General features: G+C 44.5%; 1 protein-coding gene across 5 annotated transcripts; it reads left to right on the top strand.

The window, feature by feature from the left end:
- Ints10 (integrator complex subunit 10) lies at positions 1 to 26,923 on the top strand. Of its 5 annotated transcripts, XM_038326411.1 has the most exons (19): positions 1 to 192; positions 641 to 708; positions 2,236 to 2,339; positions 2,980 to 3,119; positions 4,303 to 4,384; positions 4,851 to 4,991; positions 7,640 to 7,811; positions 10,096 to 10,265; positions 11,314 to 11,447; positions 13,496 to 13,649; positions 14,879 to 14,961; positions 15,805 to 15,957; positions 16,477 to 16,585; positions 18,874 to 18,953; positions 20,229 to 20,391; positions 21,495 to 21,588; positions 23,535 to 23,612; positions 24,403 to 24,480; positions 26,560 to 26,923. In XM_038326411.1, exons 1-19 carry the CDS (start codon positions 64 to 66, stop codon positions 26,714 to 26,716), a joined length of 2,289 nt encoding a protein of 762 aa, XP_038182339.1. In that variant the 5' UTR covers positions 1 to 63; the 3' UTR covers positions 26,717 to 26,923. The 5 variants fall into 5 exon arrangements, with proteins under 5 accessions (XP_038182339.1, XP_038182340.1, XP_038182337.1 ...); XM_038326412.1 differs by lacking the exon at positions 23,535 to 23,612 and having other exon boundaries at positions 13,493 to 13,649; XM_038326409.1 differs by lacking the exons at positions 23,535 to 23,612; positions 24,403 to 24,480.
- The last annotated feature ends 659 nt before the right edge of the window (positions 26,924 to 27,582 follow it).

Raw genomic sequence — 27,582 nt, 5'->3', positions numbered from 1 at the left:
GGCGGGGGGCGGGTGCTGGAGGCGCCGTGGGAGTCCCCGCCGGAAGGACTTGTCGCCGGGGTGATGTCGGCCCAGGGCGACTGTGAGTTCCTGGTGCAGCGAGCCCGAGAGCTGGTGCCCCAGGACCTGTGGGCAGCCAAGGCATGGCTTATCACGGCCCGCAGCCTCTACCCGGCCGACTTCAACATCCAGGTGAGGCAGGCGCGGCGATGAGCACGCGCGGAAGGGAGCGTTTAGCCGAGCTGGGCGGCCCTGGGTGCAGAGCACGGCCGGACTCCCTCCCCATACTGCACAGTCGACCAGCTTCACCCCCAGCGCCAGCCAAGGCGGAGACCACACACTAGATGAGGGCCCAGACCACTCATTCATTGATCATGGTGGCGGCCATCCGTTCGGTGCCTGCTGCTCTGCTCGGAAACGTTATCCCAGTTGATCCCAGAAACCCCCGCGGATGGAGTGAGTGAACCCTGAGCCCCAGTCCCGAGCTCGGGGCCACCAAGGGATGTTTTGTGCTCAGGCTGTCCTTTCCCTTGGGGGTGTTTTGGGTGAAGGCCCAATCCTGAGCGGTGCTGCAGGTAGGCTGGAGCTGGACCAGCTACTGCGGTGGAAGGTGGTTTTGACCCTGTGTGCCTTGTTTCAGTATGAGATGTACACCATCGAGCGGAATGCAGAGAGGACTGCCACTGCGGGGAGGTTGCTGTATGACATGTGAGTTAATTATCTTGGATCCTTCTAGGACCTTTTGTGGACACCCTAAGGGGGCTCTTCAGATATCAACAACTGATAGAAGATGGGACGCTGCATCCCTGGTACCCAGAACTCAGGCTGTCTTAATTGCCAACACGCCTGCTGCAGAGATGGCTTATTTTTGTATTTTAATCCCCAAATTTGTATCCCGTGGTTTATGTAAGAAACCAGCATTGGTAGAATGAAATGTGAAAATCCCGTCTAAAGGTTTAAGTTTTGTGTGTATCTGTGCATCTCTATGGAAACACATAAATACGTTGAGGAGCTTGCTTTCATCACCCACTATGGTGGGCCCCCCATGTCTACTTTATAGAGATGCTTGTTGTTCTTCCTTTCCTATATATAGCGCTTCTCAGCTTCTCCTTTCTTGGTGCACATTTCCAGTTATTTTAAACTCTCTGGAATGTCAGCGCTTCTCTGTCCATATTTTGGTGTCTCTGATTTGTAGCTAGAGGGTATGTGCATTTCATCACCTGTCAAGTTGTTCTCTACAAAGGGTATCCTAAATATCCATTTCCACAAATGACATATAAGATTGTCAGTTTTCCACACTCCCAGCAACCTTTAAATGATTGTCTCTATCTCCTTTTTTCTTTCTTCTTTTCTCCACCCTTCCCCCTTTTTCTTCTTTTCTTTCTTTTCCTTGAGACAGGAATCTCACTTCATTGGCCAGGGTGGTTTTGAACCCAAAAGACTCACATGCTCCTCCTATCTTAGCCTCCTTGTAGCTGGGACACAGGCTATGCCACAACTGCCCCGTGTCATGGGGAAAAATCATACCTTGCTATTATGTTTCTTAAGTTTTGTGCTCCTGATGCTACCAAAAATGTGGACTATCACTGCCACTCTTCTCTTTATTTATTTGTGATCGGTGATTTGCCTTTTTTTTTTTTTTTTTTTGATAGAGTATCACTTTTTCTATTGCTGTGACTGATAGAAAGGAAGGGTTTATTCTGACTCGGGGTTTGAAGATACAGTTCATCTTGGCAGGAGCACTTGGCGAAAGGAGCAGGGTAGCTGGTCACATTGGTCATGCAAAAGATGAATGAGGGCTTTCAGGTTGCTTTTGTTTTCTCTTTGTTTCTGAGACCAGGTCTCATGTATCTCAGATTACTGTGGGTTCATATTCATTAAGTGTAGCTGAGGACGACCTTGAATCTGATCCTCTTGCCTTTACCTCTTAAATTATAAGCATTCACTACCACATCTGGCTTATGGGGCACAGGAATGGAATCCTGGGCTTTGTGCATGATAAGCAAGCATTCTACCAACAACTGAGCTGCATCCGCAGTTCCCCGTTCCTAGAAACATCTAGAGACTCTATGAGGATTCTCAGTTATTTTAACTAATAGGCTATTTTGTGTATTTATCATGGCGTATTCTGATGTATATAAACATCCGCCTAAAGAAAAGAGGTTTTCTCTAAATGCTGGTTTTTTACTTTGTTGAATCTGGTATCTTACTTTGGTATGTTCATTTTAAAAATAGGTTTGTGAATTTCCCAGAACAGCCGGTGGTGTGGAGAGAAATCAGTATCATAACATCAGCACTGAGGAATGATTCGCAGGACACGCAAACCCAGTTTTTAAGGAGTGAGTAACAGTAATGACCACTTCTGGGAGACCATGTCTGTCACAGACATCTCAGTCACACCTGTCACAGTGGTGCCCACATTATGGTTTATTCAAGGCAGTGAAAGTCTGCGGTGATGTCACTTGGTCACTTCAGAATTTACTTAGAACACTTATTTAAGTGTTCCTATGGCATGGCAGTCTGTCAATGAAATCAGGAGATTGTATTTTGGACACATTTTACAATAACCAGAAAGCATCTATAGATTAACCCAATCTTCACAAAATAGGAGAAAAACTTGGAACTTCTGGGTTGGTTGCTGTACCCAACCAAGAACTAGCAATTCTAGATAATTAGCGAGCAGATGGTTTCGGTCATTTCAATTTCAGCAAGTTCCTGCCTTTCTCTCAGTGTAGCTAGGTTTGTGGTGACGAATCACTCAGGTCATGCCTGCCCTCTGGACCATCAGGCCTTCAAATGTTTCATTACTCAGCAAACCGCTTGTGCCAAGTACTCTGGAGTCCAGAAGTCTGCTAGTGTTCAGGTGAATTCCAAGTGTTTACAGTTTTATGAATGGAAAAGAATACCTTACTTCTTTTGGGTCAACATTTTCTTCATGGGTGGGGGGGAGAATCTTCAGAGGTGAAATTTTGTTTGCAGGCTTGTTTGAAACTCTTCCGGGTCGGGTCCAGTGTGAAATGTTGCTGAAGGTGACAGAGCAATGCTTCAATACATTGGAACGATCGGAGATGCTGCTGCTGCTTCTTAGGCGCTTCCCTGAGACCGTGGTGCAACATGGGGTAGGGCTGATTCCTTGCTTTCCTTTAAGAAAGGACTACAGTTGCTTATCACTCGATTCCCTGACATTCATTACACATCTCCAGATATCTTATCAATCTAAGGTTATAGTCCCCAAAATTTGACAGTGTTATTCAGTAGAAAGTTACCGATTTCCATCGTGTTTGATAATGTGTTTGAATTTAAGGGCTCGCCACCAAGCCGAACAACCTGAATCCCATCCCTAGGTCCCACATGATGGAAGAAGGAAATGGATCACAGCAAACTGTCCTCTGCCCTGCACTTGAGTGCCGTGGCATATTCTTCTCCACCATAAGTAACCCAAAATCTCTTTAAGGGCTGCCACTCACTGCATCTGGCCTATTCTACAGTGAGCTCATTTTAACTAATTTATCTACATGGACAATGCTCGTCTTTAAAGGTGAGCTATGCAGCCATGCAGCCCTTAAAGAGATTTTGTTCAGTGATGGACTGTGTACATGGTAGTGGTCCTGTGAGGTTATATTGTGCAGTGACAACATGGTGTATATTCTGTGTGAAATTCCTACTGATGCTTCATTCCCTATTGTAAGCCATGCATGACAGGCATTGTGAGGTCTTCAGTGGATATGATTTGGGGACACAATTTTGATCTTTGCACTCTTTTGCTTGTTGCAGCGGCTTTTTACTTTGTTTGTCCTGTGATCTTTTATGCTGTCCCAACAAGAACAAAATGAATGTGTGAGTGGATTGGTAGACTTTGCAGTGCCAGGACACCAGTGAGGGGAAGGAGGCCTTAAAACTCAGACATTTTTGCCCAGTGCTTCCCCAACTGTATTATTATCTACTAGGGTCTCTTGAGAGTAGCTGCTGTCATTCTTGTACTTCTTGACAGAGAGTAAAGTTGGTTTCCAATGTCTTAGGAAATCTCTCCAGCTGTCATCATTTGTCACTGTCAGGCTGGAGTTTCTGTAGACACTTGCTTAGCCCTCTAACTTTGCTGGTTCGGAGGAGCATGAGACCTGCGTGGACAGGTAGTCAGTGAACTTGATCCGGGCAATGTCGCTGATGTACTCTGACGTTTCTAGTCTTTAAAGTAGAATTGTTTCTTTCTTTGAGAAATTTATGACAAATAACAATATTGTTTCTTCCTGTGATTCTGACATCTTGTACTGTGCTCATGAGGTGATTTTTGTCTTTAAATAGGTTGGCCTTGGGGAGGCACTGCTAGAAGCTGAGACCATTGAAGAACAGGAGTCTCCCGTTAACTGTTTTCGAAAGTTATTTGGTAAGAAGCACTGTATTTTGTATTATTTAATTGGGGTAAGTAGAGTATCTGGGATTGTCATTTCTGGGGTAAGGTTACTTGTACAAAGCAAAGGAGCTCTTTATATTATGAAATTTAATCTTGCTTTTACCTGCAAAGCATTTAAAAAAAAAAACTCTTGTGTGTTCTTTAGTATTTGCTATCTCTGCTAGAATGTGTGTAGCTTGTGTGTGCATAGGAAGCCTAGTCATGGACACAGACTCCTCCCGGGGCCAGCAGATTTCTGACCATGGTGTCAGACCCACGGGCATATTTTCTCTCGGCTTCCCTCCACTGATGTCCTTTGGTACAGTTCGTTTAAGCAGTTGTGCCAGGGTGATTCCCACTATATATTTTAGATGCTGCGTTCAGTGAACTGAAAAATGAGTTAGTTTCTGTTCGAACCCTAGTACAAACAACCTGAATAGTTTGTTTTCTCCTTGAACAGTTTGTGATGTCCTTCCTCTAATAATTAACAACCATGATGTTCGATTGCCCGCCAATTTGTTATATAAATACTTGAACAAAGCGGCTGAATTCTACATCAACTATGTCACTCGGTCCACACAGCTGGAAAATCCGCATCAAGGTGAGTGGAACATCCTATACCTGCTCAGACTTGGTTTGCTAAAGTCCCTCAGAAGTCCCTCTTGAATGAGTGTTAGTTTGATAGTTTTCCTAAAAGATGCCTTCAAAGAAAAAGAAGTATGTAATTATTTCTGTAATCAATTCTACCCCTTGATTTAAATAGTAGGTTCATAAACATCACACGGGTACCTTGAACACCACCCGGGTGCCATAGCTCAAAAGCCACTTCCTTTGACCAGCCAGCAGTTGTGGATCCTTGAGCCAAACAAGCACAGTCATCTCATGTGTGCTGTTAGCAATTTTACTGTATGAACATCATAGGTATACCAAGCTAGGTGGTATATTCCTCACTGTGATATAGCCTAGAGCCCATAACCATAGCTGATTTCCTTGGACTGCCAGCCCCAAATCATGACACAGAGACTTATTGTTAATTATGAAAGCTAGCCTGGAACTAGCTATTGTAAACCAGGCTAGCCTTGAACTCACAGAGATCTGCCTGCCTCTGCCTCCCGAGTGCTGGGATTAAAGGTGTGTGCCACCACCGCCTGGCTATCCAGAACTTTTCTTAGCTTTTGTGGGTCCTATTTTGGATATTTTAGCCCCCACATTGGGTACCATATGTTAATGGATTTTTCTCTGGACTGCCAGCACTCTCTCTCTCTCTCTCTCTCTCTCTCTCTCTCTCTCTCTCTCTCTCTCTCACACACACACACACACACACACACACCCGACATGGGACCTTATTATTATATCTTAGGCTTGTACCACTAGCTCTTACAACTTAACCCATTTATAGTAATCTGTGTTTTGCCTCATGACTTTTACTTCTTTTCTGTCTTGTGCCTAGATTCATCTCCACTTTTCTCTCTGCCCAGAATTCTTGCCTAGCCTCTCCTTGCCTAGTTATTGACCATTCAGCTCTTTATTAAACCAATCAGAAGGCGCCTTGGCAAAGATACATCTTCACAATGTAAAGGAATATTCTGTATCACGTAGGGTACAAATGTACAGTTACCGTACTGAATACTATAGGCAGCAGTAGCACACGGTATTCATGTATCGCAGCGGTCCTAAATGATAGCATGTTTGGTGGAAGAGCATTGTGTGAGACGAAGGACACCACCCGTGGTGGCACTTGCCAGCAGCAGCTCCGGCAGGACTGGAATTGACTGCGTGTGGGAGGGGTCAGGGGAGGGAAGGTCTCAGTTCACTGCACGCAGCTGTGGACTACAAATTCTGTAAACTCGGCCTTCACAAAACAGTTCTGTCTTTCTTTACTGATAAATTGCTACTGTAGCTTTTAACTTTTTGATGTTTCTGAAAAACTTTTGATTCTTTTTAATACTTGAAACACACTACTTAACTGGAAAAATAGTTTGTGTTTTTATAAGTTTTTCTCTAGGAAAATCTTTTCATGTTTTAAACTTTTATTGGAGTTGGCGGTTTGTGGGAAGGGATGGGAAAGGTGAATAATGTAATTATATTTTAATTAAAAATTTAAGAATTGTGGAAAATAAAGTTTTCTAATATCAAAAAGAAAAAAAGAAAGTGAGAGAAGCACCCAAAACTGTGTCCCTCTGTAGATGGAGCGGCGGGGCTGTGTCCCGCCACCCGGCTAGCTTTACACCTGAAATAATTACACGGAAACTGTATTCTTTTAAACACTGCCTGGCCCATTAGTTTCAGCCTCTTATTGGCTAATTCTCATATCTTACTTTAACCCATATTTAGTAATCTGTGTAGCACCACGAGGGGTGTCTTACCAGGAGAGGTCTTAACCTGCGTCCATCTTGGAGAGGAAAGCTATGGTGTCTGACTGTGGCGACTGCCTGAAGCGTCTGCCTTCTCTCTCCCAGAATTCTGTTCTGTCTACTCTGCCTACCTAATTTTCTGTCCTATTAAAGGGCCAAGGCAGTTTTTTTATTAACCAATGAAAGTTACACATAGACAGATGACTGTCCTCCATCATCCCTTGGTGACCAGCTCTTCTTTAAAAACAACAAAGGCATAAACATACCGTGGTCTGCGCCTGAGCTGTGTCTGCCCCCCAGCTCCTGTCCTGGCTCTTCAGCCCCCAGCACCACTGGCCAGGCCCTGCCTGACAGGTCTGCCTGGGGCTCCTGGAGGACTGTTCCGTTCTCAGGACGTGCCCTGGGTGCTTTGCTGGGTTGGTTTTTGTCCCTGGCTTACCTCTCAGCATTTGTCACATTCTGCTCTGATGAGGACCTATGGGTGCTGGGTCTGCTTCCCCACTTTGTCGGGGCTGCTGAGGCATCTGCGGCCTTCAGTAGGAGCTGCCCTGGCATTCTGCAGCTTCATCGTTTCTGCAGCTCTGCTCCTGGGTGATGGTGAGAGGAGCTCCCATGGTTAGAGGCTCCAGTTGTGTAAGCAACACATCATTTAGGGGACCCCTTTGAGGGCACTGTGGGACTAATGTGTCAGGGTCGTACTTAGCCTTTTGAGTGAGGATTTAGATGTTTGGCTCCTTTGTCTAGTGCCATATAAATACGTAGTTAGAAGTGGGGGGGGAGGTGTATTATGCTCAGAACTTTTGTCTTTTGATTGAAGAGTCATTTTTTTTTCTCTGTCAAATACCATATAAGTAAGCAGTGATATTAACTGTAGTTACTTTTTCTCCTGTCTCAGGTGCACAGGATACATCTGATTTAATGTCACCCAGCAAGCGTAGCTCTCAGAAGTACATAATCGAAGGCCTGACTGAGAAGTCATCCCAGATTGTAGACCCTTGGGAGCGGTTGTTTAAGATTCTGAACGTGGTTGGCATGAGATGCGAATGGCAGACGGATAAAGGGAGGCGGTAATGAATGGTTTATTCCAGAATTTCTCGTTAAATCTTCAGTGTGTCATCTCAGGACCCTTGTACAAAACAAAAGCTTCTAAGAAAATCAGCATCATGCATAGATAGACTTCTCTGCAGGGTAGTTTTGTAGCAGTCACCGTTTATGCAAGAGGGCACTTTTTCATCTTATCCAAGATTTCCAACTGTAGGGAACTCCTGAAATGTGCTGAGCAGGGCGGGGAGAAGCCCGATGGGTAAGTACTTGCTTACAAGTGTGACAGCTACCTGTAAACCCAGCACTGGGGAGACAGACAGAATTCTTGGGGTGATCTGGCCGTCTAGACAAGCTTGAATTGTCTTGTTTGAGGTTCAATGAGAGCTCTTTTTCCAATAAACAATGTGAGAAGTGATCAAGAAAGACTTTCAGCATCAGCTTCACAAGGACATGCACTTAGGCTATTCCAGTACCACCCATGATCTATGCCACACACAAGCAAACACACACATTACAAGCTATAAGACAGTACTGAGTGTGGTGGTGTGCGTGTTTAAGCAAAGGTAGGCGGATCTCTGAGTTCTAGGCCAGGGTCTGCAAAGCAAGTTTCAGGATAGTACTTTACAGAGGAACCTTGTCTCAAAGAAAGAAAGACAGGATGGAGGGAGGAAGGGAAAGGTAAGGAAGGTATACATACAAAAATCCCCACAAAAAACAGTAAAAAGTAAATAAATAAATTTTAAAAGAACATACTGAGAAGTTGATCCTATCTTATTCATGCAGAGAAAAAAGAAGTTAACTTGATATGCTTCTGTCATAAGGTTGTTTTTGTTCTTAGCTCCAGGTCAGAAGGGGAAATTTACCAGCCATGCAAATAATAAAGAATAACTTTATTATGAAAAAACATGTCTCAGAGGAACTCAAGGCCAACACAATGACAGAAGATGAGAAGTAATAAATCCTTGGAGTGGAGAAAAATTAACACTGGACTGTTGATAGGGATGTAAATTAGTGCAGCTATTATGCAAAATAGTATGGAAGGGCCACAAAATCTGACAGTAAATCTACCTTTCATCCAGCTATGGACTCCAAAGGGACATAGCATATGAAAGAGACATCTGTATGTTTGTTTGTTACTATACTGTGTTTAGTAACCATGATATGGAATCAGTCTAGGTGCCCGTGAATGTATAAAGAAAATGGGAGTCTGATAGAGATATATTACAACATTATTCAGCCATAAGGCATCATCTTGCATCATTTTTGGCAAAATAGATGAGCCTAGATGACGTAGGTGAAGTAAGTCGGATACAGGCAAATTTGCCATGGCGTTAGTAATGCTATTTGGAAAGTAGAATAGTGATCCTGTGTGCTGTGAATGGGGCTGGGAAAGGAGTAGCAAAACATCAGCTAGCAATATCCAAATATAATTGTTAGAGAAAAATAACTTCTGATGTCCTAAACGCAGAAGGTGCATGGTGAATCACAGTAGCTTAGCTGTGTGTGGTGCTGAGGATTGAACCCAGGTTCTGCTTATGCCAGGCACGTTCTCCATTGCTGAACCATAGCCACAGCCCAGTAATAGCTGATTTTATGTTTAATTTACATAATTGGAATAGAGGAGTTTGAAGTTTCCTAATTGATGGTATGGAAGCTGAAACTTAATTACCTGAAGGCCAGGACTGGTGGCACACACTTTTAATCCTAGAACTCAGGAGGCAGAACAGGTAGATCTGTGAGTTTAAGGCTACGCTGGTCTACATAGTGTATTCCAGACCAGCCAAGACTGATCTCAAAAAGCCCTGTCTCAAAAAGAAACTGATTTGATTTGTATGTGATACATATGTATAAAATGTTACACTGGGCCTTTGTGAATATATATATTTTTTAATGTTTAAGGGGCTAGAAATATTAATTACCCCATTTGATTATATACTATATTAGATTATCACAACATATCACATGAATTCGTACAGTTAAAGTAAGTTTTTAAGGGGCTGAAGTAATGGTCTAGTAGTTGAGAGCACTGACTGATCTTCCAGAAGACCTGGTTCAATTCCCAGCACCCATGTGGCAGCTCACACCTTCTACAATGTCAGCTCCAGGAGATTTGAAACCTTCACACAGACATACATGCAGGAAACACCAATGTACATAAAATAATTTTTTAAAGCTTCATTTTATTTAATGCCACGGCAGTTTCTGTGCCCAGATACCTACAGCTCTGGTGAGTGCAGCGTTTCCCCCAGTGCTTTGCTTTTCCTCCGTCTGCTGGCAGGCAGTGAGGTGAATGTTCCCTCCCCCCAGGAGCTGCAGCGACATCCTGCACCGGATGAAGGAGCTCTGCAGGTACATGAACAGCTTCGACAGCGAGGCTCATACCAACTATAAGAACCAAGTGCTCTACTCCACGATGCTGGTTTTCTTCAAGAGTGCGTTCCAGTACATCAGCAGCATCCAGCCATCTCTCTGCCAAGGTCAGCTCGCTCGCGTGTGCTGGTGTGAAACCCAAAATACTGGTTCAGTGCGGACAAGAGGGAGGCAGAAGTGTTTTACAGTATTCTACTTTCACCGTTGCTGTGGGATTAAAAAGTCGTAGGGTGGTACCAGTGCTCTTTGTCATTGATGATTTAATTTGGTTTCTATTGATTAAGTTTTTATGTAACTATCTCTCACTAGGAATTCCTGTATTAAGACCTATAACTAAATAGGGATATTGAATGCCTGTTTGAAAAGGAAGTCAACACCTTGGAGGATGAGAAGGGATAAGCAGTTCAAGGACAGCCTTGGCTATATACTAAGTTTTTTTTAAATTTGTTTTTATGTTTTGTTTTGTTTTGTTTTCAGAGAAAGTGGGTATTTACTTAGTGGGTTATGGACAGGAAGGGAAAGGGGACAAGGGGAGAAGGGGGAGGAGCAGAGAGAGAGACAGAGAAAAACAGGGGGAAGGGCAGAAGTGGGGAGAAGGGAGTGAGGCAAAAGCTACCTCTTCAAGAGAGAAAGAAAAGGAAGCTACATACTAAGTTTGAGGCCAGGCCTGGACTACACATGAGATCCTCTCTCAAAAAACTAAAAACACAAAATTAAGAAAGAAAACCCTAAAATGTAGATTTTATGAAGACAGCACAACAGACAAAGATTTAAACAAGCTATTTATATATATTGTGTGTTAATTTACGGTTTTTCTTATGTTCTGTTTTGTTTGAAGCGTGTAATTATGCTGTGCATGTAATGTTCATGATCATTTTATACTTCGTGGTCATTGTTTAAGCACAGATGCATAAGAACAAATGCAAAGAAGGAGCAGTTACTCGTGTTCAGCCCTGAACTAGCACCTTCATAAATGATCCAGCACATGTGTGATTATACGGCCTTCTTCCTGTGTGCGGAGATGCTCTTGTTTACCTAGCAGGGTCACGCTGGGTATATTTTTATGAGCTTTATTTTCATGTGGCACTTGACCTGCTCATTCGCTACTCTCTTTCTTACTTCATTTGTAACGTTCCTGTGTCCTCCTCTGTGTAGGTCCTAACGCCCCAAGCCAGGTTCCCCTCGTTCTGCTGGAAGATGTGGCCAATGTGTATGGTGATGTAGAAACTGATCGCAGTAAGCACGTACACAAGAAGAGGAAGCTAGCTGAGGGAAGAGAGAAAACCATGGTAACCTTTCCACTTAATTACTAACATTGTGTGTGTCATTTGTAACGTGATTTTGGAGCTAAAAAGTAAAACTTACTAGAAGACAGTACAATTAAGTAAGTTAGTTGTCTTCAGTGGAGGCAATTTTGGGCCCTTCTCTCCCTGGGTCATTTGACAATGATCGTCACAGCTGTGGTTCTGTGAGAGGGATTGGTATTGGCTGTCTGGTGGGTAGAGGCCAGGGATACAGAACAGCTCAGCAGCCCGGGGGTGTCAAGGTCGGTGAACCCTGCTTTGAGTTACTTAACCGTGTTTTGACTGATGGGTATTGGTGAAATTACACAACCCCCTGGGAACCGTTTGCTGGAGTAGGATGCTATGCTGGCTTCAACAGGCTTCAGGGTGGAAAGAAACAGGAAGGCTTTCTCCAAGCTGTAGAGGCGGTCTGCACTCAGCCTCACTGCGTCTGCTCATAGCATGTGCTGGTAGCTCACCAAGCGCTGGTCCTCTCCTCCTAAGCACATGCGTATGTGTGTTCCCTTCGGACTGTGTGTATTTCAAGATGGATTTCTCAAACTTCTGCAGGCTTTTTGGAATGCCATACATAGTGTCTTCCCTGAAATTTGGGCTTCTTTGATAAATGTATGACCTAGTTTGGAAACAGAGCTGTCTTTCATAGGTTGCAACACTACCGAACTCGCCATTTACGATAGTAAATAGGGTCCTAATTCACTACTTCTTGGTATGAAACAGGGCTCTGATGAAATAGGATATCCAGCAGAGAGAGAGAGAGGAGAGAGAGAGAGAGAGAGGGAGAGGGAGAGAGACAGAGACAGAGACAGAGAGAGACAGAGAGAGAGAAGATTCCTGCAGTGCATAAGTGTGTAGGGTAGATTTTCCAGGTACGAGAAGCAGCAGGAGGGCACTAAGATCTGAAGGAAGGGAGCATGGCTATGAGAAAGGAGGCACCTGGGACCCAAGTGACTGCTCAGTGCTTAATAGCACATGGTTAATAGCTCTTCCAGAGGTCCCGAGTTCAGTTCCCACCACCTACATCAAGCGAATGCTAACTCTCTGTCTCTAGCCCCGGGGAACTCAGCACCTCTGTTATCTGAGAGCGCCTGCAGTCACTAGGGCATACCTAATGCAGAGATATACATTTACACATAGTTAAAAATAATGAAAATAAATCTTTATTTATTTAATCTTAAAGCAGGCATCCCAGGCAGTGTCGTGTGAGGTGAGCTGGGTTGTGTGCTTCACTGAAGCCTCTGTGCTGCAGTAACTGAGTGTGCTGAGAGCGAGGGACGGTTTGACTGGGGCTGCTGACATGGTCAAGTCATTGGGCAGAATAACTGACTGAAGAAATTGGTGACAACGTGAAGCTCAGTGATCTGTGTGACCTTGACTGTTTTGTTAGCATCTCTAGACATGGTAGTGACGTTTCTGGCAGTGGCTTTCTCTGCAGCTCTCTTGGTTCTCTGCCTCTGTTTTTTTTTTTTTTTTTTCTCTACCTCTGTATGACAGGAAGAGTGGTAGAAGTCTTTACTGTAAGACACGGAGGGCATTCCAGACTCACACCTCAGCAGCAGAGCCGGGGCGGGGGGTGGCCCTGGGTACATGTGTGCAGAGCAGAAGGGGCACTAACAGGCAGCTGCTTCCGTGTCTTAGAGAGTGGACTTCTGTTTATTCTCGTGTGTGGCAAACTGTTGTGAGGAAACAAATTAATTAATGTCTCATATTAAGGAAATGAAAAACTAAAGAGAATGCCACTTACACACTATCTCTCAGTATAAGAATCTGTTTTGATTTGACTTTGATTAAAATGATGTGTTTTGAATTGATAAGAAATCAACAAACTTAATTTTAGACATACAACTTGACAGCATGAGAATGTTAAGATGAAAATCATGTATTGACCATTAGAGATCAGTATTAAATGGAAAATATTGCGCATGCAGTATTCTTTGATGTAGAAGCCATAGAAGACAGAGTTCAGAACAGTGACTAACGTTGCAGCTGTGATGGCATGTACCACTCCCAATGAGCCGTGCTCTTCCCTTAAGCAGAGTTCAGATGATGAAGAATGTTCCACAAAAGGAAGAAATCGGCATATTGTTGTTAGCAAAGCGGAGCTCAGCAACTCCATCGAAGTGCTGGAGAGCTTCAAACTGGCCAGGGAGAGCTGGGAGTTGCTCCATTCCCTGGAATTCCTGGACAAAGGTGAGTGTGCTGGTATTGACATCATTAACCGTATCAGATCAACTCTAAAATGTCATCGTGGTGTTTGAAATGTCAGCTCTCATTGCTTATTGAATCAGGTCTAGCCATTTGCTCGGTTTATAGGATTCTTTTTTGATTGGGAAACCTATTGAATTAACTATCATCTTTGAGTTCTCCTAGGCCAGCGGGGTTCGGCAGTGGGGAGGGATGGTGTTTGCTCTTCCTCCCTGTGTTTGTGCTGCTCCCTTCTTTTTTGCGTTCTGGTTCTCTGCTCCCTCAAGCTGCCTGTGCTCTGCAGTGCAGAAGGCAGTGTGGCTTCTGTCTGCCATCAGCTTTGTTGCCTTGGATGTAGAGAAAGCCTGTTTTCTTTTTTGAGATAGGACCTCAATATGTAGCTCAGGCTGGCCTGGAACTCATAGAGATCCTCCTGAGTCTGCCTGCCAAGTGCTGGGATAAAAAATATGCATCCCCTTGCCCACTTGGCTGCTTCCTTTGGAAGGAAGATAGAAACGATTCACGTGCCTGCTTTCTCGGGCTCACTGCTTCCTTGCTAACCAGTCGCTTTTCCTTTCCTGTGAAATCAGGGCCCATTGATTGCCTGTTGGGTGTGAGCATGCATCCTGTAGCCTGCTTGCACATGACCGGAGGGCCCCCGTCAGATGTGCTGTGTTCTAGTTTCTAAGGGAGTATAGCCTCGCTTTCTTTTGTTGTGTTTATTGTAGATATGACTAGTTTTGGAAGGAGTTTTCTTTAGTCATAATCGACCTTTTTAAAAACAGATAAAATGGGCAGCGGGGACTACGTAAGACCTTGTCTTAAAAAATAGACCAGATACACGGAGTGGAAAGTGTGGTTCTTGGCATAGAATAAATATGTGCTTATGTGCTTACAGCGTTGGTGTGTAAAAATCCTTCTTGGGCTGGTAAGATGGCTCAGTGGGTAAAGGCACTTGCCAACAGATCTCATGGCTTGGGACCCACATGGTAGAGGGCAGAACCGACTCCTGCCACGTGTGCTCTGACCTCCATACCTGCACCATGTTGCACATGCGAACCTAAAATAAGTAGATGTGGAAAAAGTCTCCTTGCATGTTACAGTTTACAGCCCACCAGAAATTCTCGAGCGCTGGTGAAAGGAGCCATCCATCTTTTATTAGTTGCTGTGTTTTTCTCCTTGCTGCCTGTGTGTTCACTTGTTTGGGATGAATTTGCTTTCAAATTCTCACACAGAATTTACAAGAATTTGTTTGGCGTGGAAGACCGACACCTGGCTGTGGCTAAGAATCTTCCTCACAGATATGATCATCTACCAGGTACTATGACCGGAATTTCCAGCTGCTGTGTCTGTGCAGGGCGGGACTGTTGCAAACTGTCTCAGCATCAGAGCTGTGCTGTGCTCCATGCCCAGCCACACCTTGGAGTATTCTGTGGTTGAGATTACAGTCCACTTTCATCCACAAGTGCCTCACTTTCCTGATGACTTTTGGTGTGTTCAGTCATGGTCCTGCTCTTCCCTGTGTATAGAAGAAAGAACCCACACAGCCGTTTTTATCTCTGTCCTCTTGCACCTTAAAGATAGCGTAAATACTTCTCAGTTTTCTTAATGAATATTTCTCCATTTTAAGTTACCATACAGAATATCATTTGCTTTAGTTGATCCCCATCACCCAGAAGCCATCTTTGTGCTGTTCTACCTCCGGCAGCCTCTTTCTCTGTCATCAAAAAAGTTCTACCACCTCCCTCCCTCGACTTTTCCTTTCTCTCAATTGTGGTCCCTGTTCTAGTCTCATGACCTCTTCCTACACTCATACCTACATGTAAACATGCACAGCTTGGATCCACATATGAGAGAGAGCGTGTACCATTTATCTGAGTAGGAGCTTTCCTAAAACAGCACCGCTACTTCCTTGTTCACTTCTTCCCTCTGCCCTGCTGCCATCCAGCCTAGTGCATTGTTCTACCAGAGTGGGGCGAGCAGACAATTGCTACCAAGATGTTGACATTGACAGCTCGCTGCTCCTGTCCTTCATAAGTAGCCAGCTGGTTCTATAGAAATGGTGCATCTAAAATGTCCTTATTTGGAGATTCTGTGCGACCTGCATGTGCGTGTGTTTTAATGTCAGTATTTTTCCTCTTTGTGTTTGTGTCTTTTCAAGGGTCAATATAAGAAGGCAATAGCCAGTCTGCATCACCTAGCAGCTCTCCAAGTATCCCTTTCTCAGCCACAGATCACAGGACAGGGGACTTTAGAACACCAGAGGGCGCTCATCCAGCTGGCCACCTGTCACTTTGCTCTGGGGGAGTATAGAGTGAGTACCTGGTGGCGCAAGGGGCATTCTCAAAGGCTCCGTGGCACCCTGGAATCTCCCTTGCCTGTGGTGGTTTTTCAAGTCAATGCGTACTTCCTAGATTGACCTTCCCACTTGGATCTCTTACTTAATTTGCTGCTGAAAAACACAGTGATCCTGTTTGACTTCCTGGTTCTGTAGCTCAATTCCCTGGGATTGAGCGTCAGTTCTGTTTACTTATTCTTCTCTCTTTTGAGAAAGTGTATCCCAGACTCTTTGAACTTGCTGTATGGTGTAGAGATAGACATTATATATACTTACTAGTCTATGAAAAATTGTGGTATTTCTAGCAGTGAAGAATAGGTTTTTCTTCCCTGTTTCATAGACATAATCTAACCGTGCATTTCCTTGTGTTCGCTGTTGAGTGCTCAGCCATTCACAGGAATGCAGCCCCCTCCGCACGCGCTGTCCGCCTTTGCACTGTGGTGGCTGCTGTTCGTTCAGAGCCTCGCGCTAGTGCCTGTGTCCTCTCTCCTGCAGACAACATGTGAGAAGGTCCTGGACCTGATGTGCTACATGGTGCTACCCATTCAGGACGGAGGGAAATCCCAGGACGAGCCCTCCAAAGTAAAGCCCAAGTTTAGAAAAGGTAGTGAAGTCTTGTTCTCTGTCACAGTTGTTTTAGGGCCATGGCTAAGACATGTCACAGTTCCTAGTGAGGTCACAGCACTGTGTGCTGTGGAAAAAAAGCCCTCCAGGCTGTGTCCGTAAGCAGCTGTGAACCTGCACCTTTTCCAAGCTCTGAGTCCACTTCCTGAGTTTGTTGTCTCTGAAGAACATCTTCCTTTTGTGCACTAGGGGGTGTTTTGAGCTTTACCTGATGCCACATTGCTAGGAAAAACTAATGCAAAGCTAATCATCTAAATTTTCATCGAAGAAGTAAGAAATAGATATGCAGATTAACTATGAAGACAGTAGAAGAGGGAAATAACATGAGAGCAGAGCTGAGGAAATGAGTGAAAGTCAAAGGTTATGTCTGTGATAATGTGCGTAAACGATACAGCCCTAGCAGGTCTGACCCAGAAGACGGTGCCTCAAATTAGAAATATCAGGAATGAAGACAGTATCACAGCAAATCCTGGTTATGTCAAAAGGACAGTAAGAGAACAATTTTATGCCAAGAAATTTAAAAAATTAGATGCAGTAGGAAAGTTTTTGATAAGCACATCGTATAAAAGAAATGACACAAAATGAAATAGAAATCTGTTATTATAGCAAAAGGAAATTAAATTTGGTATGAAAAAAACAAAAACAGGCAACACAGACTGCAAAAAGCAAGGCTGTTGAGCAGTGGTCCTGAGTGAGGGCAGAGGAACAGCCGCCCTGTGCTTCTGAACGTGAGTAAGCGCCTGGAGGACAGCATTGCTGGGAAGGTGGCCTCAGCATCACCTCCAAACGGGGCTTCACCCACTGGCTCGTGCCTTCCAAACAGAAATGTTCTCTGTTGATGAACTGAAGATCCTCGTACTTCATGTACAGAGGAGGAATATTGAAAATAATGGATGTTTCATTTTAGATATATGCCATGTTAAAGAGGATTCATGTATATAAAAAGGCACTTACTTTTGCTACTTCTTGCCTCTGATTACAGGAAGATTTAAGATATAAAGAGTATAGGCCATAATGAAAAGGATTGAGATCTTAGTTTAAATGTCAGTGCTTAAAGTTTTCCTACAAGTACACATGAAGTCATATGTAAACATGTTTGTGTTTAAAGTGAAAAATTAGAAATCTCATGAACAAGCTGTGGTAACTATAACTAGATGACTGGATGGGAGTCGTGTGTGTGTGTGTGTGTGTGTACTTATTCGTGTATGTATGCATGCATGCATATATGTGTGTATATGTAAACGATAGAATACCACATAATCCTGGAAATTCCTTGTCCACCACTACATGTATTATGACAAACCTGAAACACAGAAGGTGAAGTAAAAAAAGTCAGTTTACGGAAGATACGTATGTTATGACACCATGTGACTTAGTAGACTGAAAACTTGCCAGACATTCCTGTGTGTTGTTTGTAAATACAAACAAACACCTGTGGCAGACGCATGCAGATTGCATAGGAGTGACCATCAACATACTCAGAATTATGTCTGCCTTGTGGCAGGAGAAGAGGATGATATTAAGACACTATAAGGAGCTTCTTCTGGGCTGGGCGGTGGTGGTACACACCTTTAATCCCAGCACTTGATGGGGGTGGGGGCAGAGGCAGGAAGATCTCTGTGAGTTCGAGGCCAACCTAGTCTACAAGAGCTAGCTTCCAGGACAGGCTCCAAAGATACTGAAAAACCCTGTCTTGAATTTAAAAACAGAAGAAGCAGCTTCTAATGGTTTTGTGGTAATTTAAATCTTTAAAAATTAAAGCCAGATGTTAGCATTTTGTAAAACCAAGAGACGGGGCTGAGAGATAACTCAGCAGTAAAGAGCACATGGTGCCCTTGCAGACGACCCTAGTTAGGTTCCCAACACCCACATAGCAGCTTATAACCATCTGTAACTGCAGCGCAAGGGATCCCAGACCCTCTTCTTAGCTCTACAGGCACTCACACACGTGATGCCCATATGTACATACAGGCTAGATACTTAATACACACACTAGCTGAATGGCAAGCACATTGGGTTTGTGAGATTCCCTCTATATAATGTTCTACATATCTGAAATATTTTATAATAATTATTTAGTAAGGTAGGAAAGGAAATTGAGAAGTGAGATCTTGAGACCAGACATCAGTGTCATCACAGAATATAATTGTGCTGTGTCGCGAGTTCTGTAGCTGTTGTTTATCTCACTGAGGGAGTGAGTGGCACGTTGGTTTGTCAGTGCTGTTCTCTTTGACGGTAGCATTCACTAACAGTTTGGCCTTCTGCTAGGTTTGGATCTGAAGCTGCTGCCCTGTACCAGTAAGGCTATTATGCCCTACTGCCTGCACTTGATGCTAGCGTGCTTTAAGGTGAGCTTAAAATGAGAATACTAGGAAACGCATTGCCTTTGAAATATGTCTTGGTGAGCTGGCATGACTAAGCTTTGTTTACAACTGTTTTGCTGTTTTGTACTTTACCAGGCAGGTGGGAAAATTTCATACCCTAGGAATTAACAAGTTTTTTTTTTTTTTTTTAGTTCAACTGCACTAGGCAAAGGTGAATAGGAAATAAACCCCATCCTTGAGAAGGGTGTGGGTAGTAAGTAGTAGAGCAGACAGACAAATTCCTTGCCTGCTGTGGTTGGTATACAGTAAAAAATTTTGACAATGTATGTGTCAGAATGTATTAGCTACAGAAGAAGGCAATATAAATATATTTTAGGGTCATAGATGTATGAGGAGTTAATTCTTTTAGACATGAGGGTCAGCACCAGCAAAGACCCAGTAGCACTGGGACGCTTCCAAGACTCTTGAAGACACACAAACCTTGGCTGCAGTGGAATAGAGCCTTGGGGTGGGCTTGTCGCTGTCTCATTAGGCCTGTGTGCAAAAGGCAGCAGTGCTGCCTACTACTTTATGCAGTAGTCCCACACTGACTTAATCACTAGAGCTGCTTGGGGCAAAAAAGCCATCTGAAGTGTGGTTTTTTGCAGCTGTCCATTCAAACCAAACCTTTGGCCTTTTCTGTAGTTCACACCTTATTGCTTGCTGTTTTTCCTTCCCAGCACCATCTCAAGCCTTCTGCTATAGCTTCCTGCCCATCTTTCCACTCACAGTTGTTTCCTAAAAGATATCTCTAAGGTGGAGAAGATGACTAAATTGTTAGGGTGCTTACCCAGCACCCACGAACCCTCCCAGCATAGCATAGACAGGGCATGGTGATACATACCTATAATCCCAGCACTTGGGAGGTGGAGGTAGGAAGATCAAGAATATCCTCAGATATCTAACAATTGTAGGACGAGCCTGTGATTCCTGAGACCCTGTCTTAGATAAGTAGAACAAGAAAAACCAATAACAAAAGTTCCTGTTTATTCTCGTCACTATGTAGGAATACTCAACTTTATCCCTGATTCTCAAGCTCAGAAACTCCCAGTTCACCTCATCTGCTCATGTCCAACTCCGGTTTAAAGACGTGTCAGCCTCATGTGCCTTTTAATCAAGGCTGTTGTTCAGAACAGTTTTGTTGTCTTAACAGTAATGATTTGTAGCCTATACTGACACACGGAGCTCCTTTAGGAAGTGATATTTGCTGTGCCCTACGTGTCCTAGACTTATTTTTCTACATGAAATTGTGTCTTACAGCTGAGAGCATTTACAGACAGCAGAGATGACATGGCACTGGGCCATGTGATTGTACTGCTCCAGCAGGAGTGGCCGCGGGGAGAGAACCTCTTCCTGAAAGCCATCAGTAAGATCTGCCAGCAGGGAAATTTCCAGTATGAGAACTTCTTCAGCTATGTTACAAGTATCCTTTGTCTGGATTAATCACAAGGCTATCATACTGTGTGAACCCCTGTCAGTACAGATACTGCTTTTACCAAGTGTGGGAAAGGAGAAGGAGTGAGGACTCGAAATGGTGCCGTGGCAGTGGCTTGGTGAAAGTCAGTGACGTTTCAAAGAGAATTCAGGGAATCGGGACTGTCGTTCTAGCTAAGTTCAAGAAGGCAGCCAAGATGCTTGCAGTCAGAATAGCCTACAGGTTCCTAGCAAGCCCAGGGCAGTTGGTTTAGCAAAGCCTGCAATAGTTCCTTGGCCTTTATCTGTGGAAAAAGTGTTCCCTGTGGCCTCTCCTTGGACAGAAGGTGCCCCTGGGATCAGTTCTTAGCACTGGGCCTGCGCCATGACAGCTACCAAAGGGTATGCTGATGAGACAGAGTGGCTTTGTGAGCTGTTCGTAAGGGAAGACGACCTTTGAATTGCGGGGACACCCTGGTTTGGCTGCTTTCATGTCACTGTTTCTCAGAGTCCATTCCCTCAGTTTGCAGGGTATGTGTGCTACATATGTCCCAGTGCCTGAGCAGTGATAAAAAAAAAGAAAAAAAAAATTAATGAAAGTTATATAACTTTCCCCCAGAAGAATGCACCATCTAATATTTCACATGGAATTTTCTGGGCTCTCAGACACTTCCTTTCTTGAAGCATCTGAAAGACCTTGTCTGCTGGGTCTGAAGAAATCATCTTTCTTCTTATGACTCATACATATCCTGTCAGCCAGACCATCCTCCCCACCCCTACTATCTCTGATTTCTTAATAAGAAATTTCTCATATGGCCATGTAGAACCTGTTCATTATCTCCATAGGAAAACCCATGTGCTAATGTTTTTTAGTCTGATGGGTCTGGAGATTGATGGCACTGAGTTACACAGCCAGCCCCGCCTGGTAGCACTTGTACCAAGAGTTCTTTTGATAGGGCCATTTGGTTAATGTGAAAACCAGTACCTGTCAAGAACTGACTGTGGTTGTTATTTGGAGGACAACATCAGCTTCCTCATCTGCTGAGAGCCTGTTCCTTCCCTGGGAGACCGGGGCAGCTTGTTCCTTGTTGGTTGACCTGAATGTGGCCGAAGACATTGACATGCTGGAGGAATTTGCTTATTTAAGGACCCAGGAAGGAGGGAAGATTCATCTGGAGTTACTCCCAAATCAAGGAATGCTGATCAAGTAAGTAGGCGATCTTTTGTTCTTTGAAGCTGTGTGCTCACCTTTCATGTACTTGCATGACTTATTTGTAAGTTTCTGTACCTTTCAGAAGTTTAATGGAGAGGAATTCAAACCTGGTCTCCGTTTTCAAGGGTCCACATGAATTCTAGGTGTCTTTTAGAGACTTGTGCTTCTTAGCTACATTTCCTGGGTGGCGGGGTGGGTGGGGGGACAAAACCATTGCTTAAATTGGGATATTTTTGTTATTTTGAAATTTTTTACTAGAGATTTTTCTATATGCCTTTTCCTTTCCAAGATTTGGTATTCACTTCTGGTTAGACATAAAGTGATTTTAAATGAACGCAGCCATGCTTAACATGGTACTGGATGGGGCTACAGGTTTCCTTTATAACTATGTCTTAGGCCCTTCCAAGCTTCTCTGTGGCTTACACAGTACAAAGTGAACGAGCTGGTTCTAGTGTCTCTAAAACACACCTGCCCCAAAAAATGATTGTGCAAGCATTTGAGCCCAGGTGTGCCCCTAGCCCATAGGACACTGCAGAAAGCCCACGTTGTCTCAGATGAGAATACCTAGTGGCCATCCATGATTTTTAAATAGCTCATAAATCTCGCTTCTATCCTCAGCCCTCATTGCAGTTTGGCTAATAGATCCTCTCTACTGTAAGCGCCATGTGCAGTTTGTACCCTTCCTCCTGGCTTCCTGCATATTCGGTGTGTCTGTAAGTCTGTCAGAGTGAAGCCAAGGGACTGAACCCAGAGCAGGGGGAATGCATGGCTGAGACTGGAAACCTCATCCATCCCTCAGTTTGGGCAGAAGCAAGTCTTTTAGTTATTGAAAGCCATGGTCCTCACTTTGTCTTTGTAGAGTCCTAGGGGTGTTGGAGGAGCGAGGTAAGAAATGCTTCTTTTGGGTTTCTGTAACTCAGGAATTTGGCCCATGGTGGGCGTTCCTTCCTCAGTATACCTTACCAAGAGTAGGGCCCAGTGGAATCTGTCCTTAGAACAGAAGATCCTCTCCTCATCTTGTAAATGATAGTGTATGTCTTTGACATTTCCAATAGGGAACTGAGGTGATGTTTAAGAGCAAATGAGGCCCTTTGTGGAGCGCTTAATCAGGATGTCCCAGACACTGTCTTCTCCCCTTCTCCATCGACTATTTTGATGATGAACCAAAGTCATGGGGAATATTAACTGCATGGTTCCAAGTGTTGTTAACCATGTGTGTGAATAGATTACTTCTATATGTGGAAACCCAGGTTAAACTGTTTTCTTTAGGGACTTCTAGGTTCAAATATTGATTATGCAAGCTTTAAGAAAACTTTTAATTCATCAAAAGCTCACCATTCAAATTGTCATATGGTCTTAGAGTCAGACTCTTCCTCCAGAGGCTCCATCTGCAGACGATCGCCCCGTGACTTAAAGAATGCTTGGCTGTCTGTGGCAGCATGAAGGAATGGCTCCAGTCACTGAGACTGGGCCCTTCTTCTTTGCCCATGTTGTCTTGACTTGACCAGTGCTAACCTGCACATGTCCCGAGGACTCGGAGTTAAAGTGAGGACCTGTCCGTTCCAGTGCTGTTGACACTGGGGGAGGCTGCTTGCCCAAGGAGGCGTCCGTCCTGCTTTCCAGGGATGTCCCACCTTGATCAGCCTAACTGTAACTTCCTTGAACTTTCTCTAGAAGACAAGCCTCCTAAAAACCCACAGTTGATTCAACCTGGAAAAAGGATTAGGGCTTGTTACCTAGTGACCTGACCTTGTAGAAATGTTCTCTGTAAGGGTCTCACTATGGATTTGAAATCTATATTTCAGATAACCTATCTCTAAATGATGCCAAGCGAATCTAACTGCATAAGACAGAGCTTTGACTGACTGAGGTGTGATTAGACTCTTGAATAAAACTATCTATATTCCTTTTCCCTTGGGTTCCAAACAAATTCTCTGAAGCCATTGCAGACCTTTTGGGTGGTCCCTCCAGATGAGTGGCAGAGATGTTGTGAGCAGTGTACCTCTCCTCCCCTTGGGGTAAGGTTGTGAGTCCGTCCTAGTTGTAGCATCTCGGATGCAAGCAGGTACAGTACAAACACGGGGCACCTGGTGCCAGGCCAAAGGAGGCATAAGTTCTTGGTTTGTTATATAGGTATGTTGTTCTGACATGTGCTAAATGAGAGAACGTTTTTATGCTGATATTGCAGTACCATAGCTGCATTAGACTGAATCAAAAAGGAAAAAAAAATCTCTTGAGTGATCACCGGCTAATATGTTAAATCTTCATTACAGAATTCTGCAAGACCATGGCTCCCAGCCTTGTTTTCCCCCCAAATCTCAAACACCCTTTCTTTATTGAAGACATTACCAGCCCTTCTGGGTCCTCTTTGAAGGACCTCTCAGGTTGGGCTTCAGTCCTGCTAAGGTGGCTAGCCAGTGTCTCCAGGTGTATTTCTGGGACCGGCGTGGGCGTGAGAAGAGTGAGTGAAGGAGGCTGGGTTTTGAGTCCTAACTTCTCAGATATTCCCCTCCCACTACCATCTCGTCTCCCTCTTCCTCCCTGATGCCTTTTTACTCCAAGTCACAAGTGGGAAGAGCTCTGGGACCAGGAGCCAAGATGCCTCTAGACTGGCACCAGCAGCGGGTGCGGTGGGGCCCTCAGCCTCTCCCAGTCCCCCTGAAGACACAGCACGGCCAGGGGTCGTGGAGGTTAAGGTTTCTGTGCAGTCCGCTTTCCAGTCCTGTGTATCTTCTCCGCAGTGTTGTTTTTGCGGTGCAGGGTGAGCTGGTGTGGGTGTTGAATGCCACTGTTTGCTGTTTTTTAAAGGCCTTCTAGCCCTCCCATGGGGTTACTGCAGCAGGAATTCTTACCTGTGCTTCAGCCCAGCATACAGACTGCTGACAGGTACCAAGTGGAAAACACCTGCTCATAGTGTGCTGTCTGTCAACATGTTTTCCCGCCCATGGTTTCCAGCTCTTTGTCCCTCGGTGCTCTTTTTCATGCTTTATTTATTCGTTTTTAATTTGTTCTGCATTCCTTGGCAAACCATCTGGTTGTAAATATTGTAACATTTTTTAAGTTTTTTTTTTCCATGAGTTGCCAGTGTGTTTGTGTTGAATTTAAAAATCATTATGGATCTGGGGGGAGAAACAAGTTTGCTAAACTGCATTAGCTAAGTGAGTACCAGAGGAAGTGCTAGGCTGCGATTCTGTTCTCATGAAGTCCAAGGTTTTGAGACACAAATGTTTAAATATGTTGACATATATGTACCACAAGCCAACTTTTATTGTGGATTTCCATATAATGATCAGGACTTTTTTGCTCTAAACAGATTTTCACACAGCTTTCCCTGCCTTAAAGCAGGCGCTTTGTCTCAGGCCTTACCTTTCTGAATTGGCAATATTTAATATGTTAAAATGATGTCATCCTGCTTAGCTAGGGTCTCCTCTTCTTAAGCCATATCTACAGTCACGTGCCACTTAACACCAGCAACACAGCTCTCATGCACCATGCTATTGCATTGACTCAAACCAAGCTGCTGTGTCCCCAGGCTGTAGAGGACCAATGCAGCCCATCGCTGTGTGTGGAGCCTGACTGTAGTTGACATCATCCTGACTTGCATAGAGGTTCTTATGCATACATAATTGTTGTGCACCTGTCAATGTATAGAATGGTCCTCTGCCAAGCAGAGTGCAACAGTTAATTGTGTCTTCAGGAGTAGTAGGGGAGGATTTGTCCTCTGAAATATGGCCTGTAGTTGCATGTAACTTGTCTAGTTTGGGGTTGCAGCCCAGGGACCCAGAATAGAAGTACCGCAAGGCAACATAAAACAGTGTGCACCTGTTTGTGCCCAGGAGGACCCAGACTCTCAGCCTCACCGACCCTGACTGAGTTAGTCTCCGTGCAGACCTGTTTTCCCGCGTCCCTGCTACCTCCTATAATGCCTTTAAGCGGCTGCGGGCTGTTGCAGCGCTGTCTTCCCCAGTCTAAACAGCCTGCACGGCGGGGCTGCCATCCTGCTCACTTACTGTGCAATAACGTGTCTTAGAGACAGAAGCGTTCAGGGTGATAGCCACAGCCTGTTTCTCACTACGTGAAAACCGTGTCACTTGGAGGAGTCAGGGCATGGGGTGGGGAACAGATGGGTTTCGTTTGTCTAAAACTGTTACGTTACCAAACTAGCAGCCAAAACTCCTCTGTTTGTGGTCGAGTCCACTGAGTTCTGCTGACTTTTCTTTTCCTCTGTTCATTTTGTTGTCCTCACTTTATGGGACTCTGTTTGTCCTTTCCCGTCCTAACGCACGGCTCTTGGGGCACAGTTAGACAGCTCTTGGCTTTTGCTCCCACTAACCACCCACAGACGAGCAAGCACCTGGAAGGCTCTGCTCTTCAGAGAACCTCACAGGCAGTGGGTCTGCCTTTCCAGCCTGTGACACGGTTCTGTCTCAGGGCCCCGCTTTTTCTGCAAGAGTCTAGATGGACACAGCACTCAAGGGTCTGCCCTGTCCTGTCTCTGTGGAGAGAGGCCTGACTCAGCACCCCAGCAGCTGTGTAGAACCTGAGTTTTTGTGGACCAAGGCCCTGCCAGAGAGCTCCTTGGTGACTAGGATGTGGGTCCCTCCTCCTGCTGTTCTCTCTGGTGTCTGTGGCCTGGCCTCCAGCACAGGGAGGCCAGTGAGAATGGAACCTAAAGCACCCAAGGCACTGAGTTGTATGAGCTTCAGGAGTTCAGAGGTAAAGCAGGTGAATTGCAGCGGCCATTGGCTGTATAAAATGACTCCGTCTAGGGCAGGAGAGACGTCTGCCTAGTATGAGACTGAGAAGGATGAATAGGAGTCGGTATCTGGTTACAGCTTTGCTTTATAAATTTGGTGTAAATGTGTGAGTCCACTTAGCTGTGAGGCAGGCTGGTTCCTACCCAGGTCGCTCTGGGCTGTGCTGCTCTAACCGTAGTCTCCCTCTGTTTTCCTGTCGCTGACTCAGGCACCACACAGTCACTCGAGGCATCACCAAAGGCGTCAAGGAGGACTTCCGCCTGGCCATGGAGCGCCAGGTCTCCCGCTGCGGTGAGAACCTGATGGTGGTCCTGCACCGCTTCTGCATTAACGAGAAGATCTTGCTCCTTCAGACCCTGACCTGACAGACCTTTGGCCACCCTCTGCTCAGCTGTGACCAGTCTGCCTGACCAAGACTGATAAGAAGCAGACACCGAGTTCTAACTCCCTTGGTTGCATAAAAGTCAGTCCCAAGAGTTTGGGAAGTTTTTTCTATTTTTAAAAGTTTAGGTTTTTTGATTTGTATAAAACAAGAGTCAATCCATTTTGTAAATAAAAGTCCTAAAATTTAACATTTTAAGAAAACTTATTTTTTCTAGTTTTAAGTAGAGTACGTTTGTCTTATTTTTCTAAGCATACAGCAAGGGGGCAAAAAACCCAATAAAACTGAATGGGGGAATGAATTTTATTATATACTTATATGATGAAATATGTCTTCTGTGACCTCAGGTGTGTTTTCATTACTTTGGTAAGTATTCTATATCATGATAATGTTTGACCTTTCATTGTGCAGTTGAACTTGAGCCTGTGCTAGCCCTGCTGAGAGTCCACTAAAGGCACCATGTTCCAGAGTCTCTGAAAAGCTAGGGAGGAAATAGGGAAACCAACAAAGGGGCAGGGCTCTCTGAGGCCTCAGGAGGTCAGTGTGGCCCTGGGCAGTCACCTGCACCCCTGCCCTGCTCAATACTTGCATATGTGATCACGCATATGTGCAAACACAGACAAATAAATGCATGCACACACACACACATGCACAGACACACACGCACAGGAACCAGAATTACATTTCCTGGGTGCTGTATACTGCCATGAACTAGGTTGTTTTGCAGGTATTTTCTAAGGATTGGCATTTTTATTTCTTCCCAAGGTCATTCTGTGTATCCTTTAGGTCTTGATGTAACCTATTTAGGCATAGACCTTAGGTGTGAGGGATTTTTTTGGCTAAGTCAAC

The sequence above is a fragment of the Arvicola amphibius genome, chromosome 4, assembly GCF_903992535.2.
Source record: "Arvicola amphibius chromosome 4, mArvAmp1.2, whole genome shotgun sequence".
Lineage (NCBI taxonomy): Eukaryota > Metazoa > Chordata > Mammalia > Rodentia > Cricetidae > Arvicola > Arvicola amphibius.
The sequence above is the reverse complement of the archived record's forward strand: the minus strand, read 5'-3'. Positions and strand labels throughout refer to the sequence as shown.

Excerpts from the sequence above, each read along its gene's own strand:
- Ints10 (XM_038326411.1), top strand. The coding sequence starts at position 64 with ATGTCGGCCCAGGGCGACTGTGAGTTCCTGGTGCAGCGAGCCCGAGAG. Across the intron at positions 193-640 it reads CGGCCGACTTCAACATCCAG|TATGAGATGTACACCATCGA; the intron begins GTGAGGCAGGCG and ends GCCTTGTTTCAG. Across the intron at positions 23,613-24,402 it reads GTACCTCTCCTCCCCTTGGG|GCCTTCTAGCCCTCCCATGG; the intron begins GTAAGGTTGTGA and ends TGTTTTTTAAAG.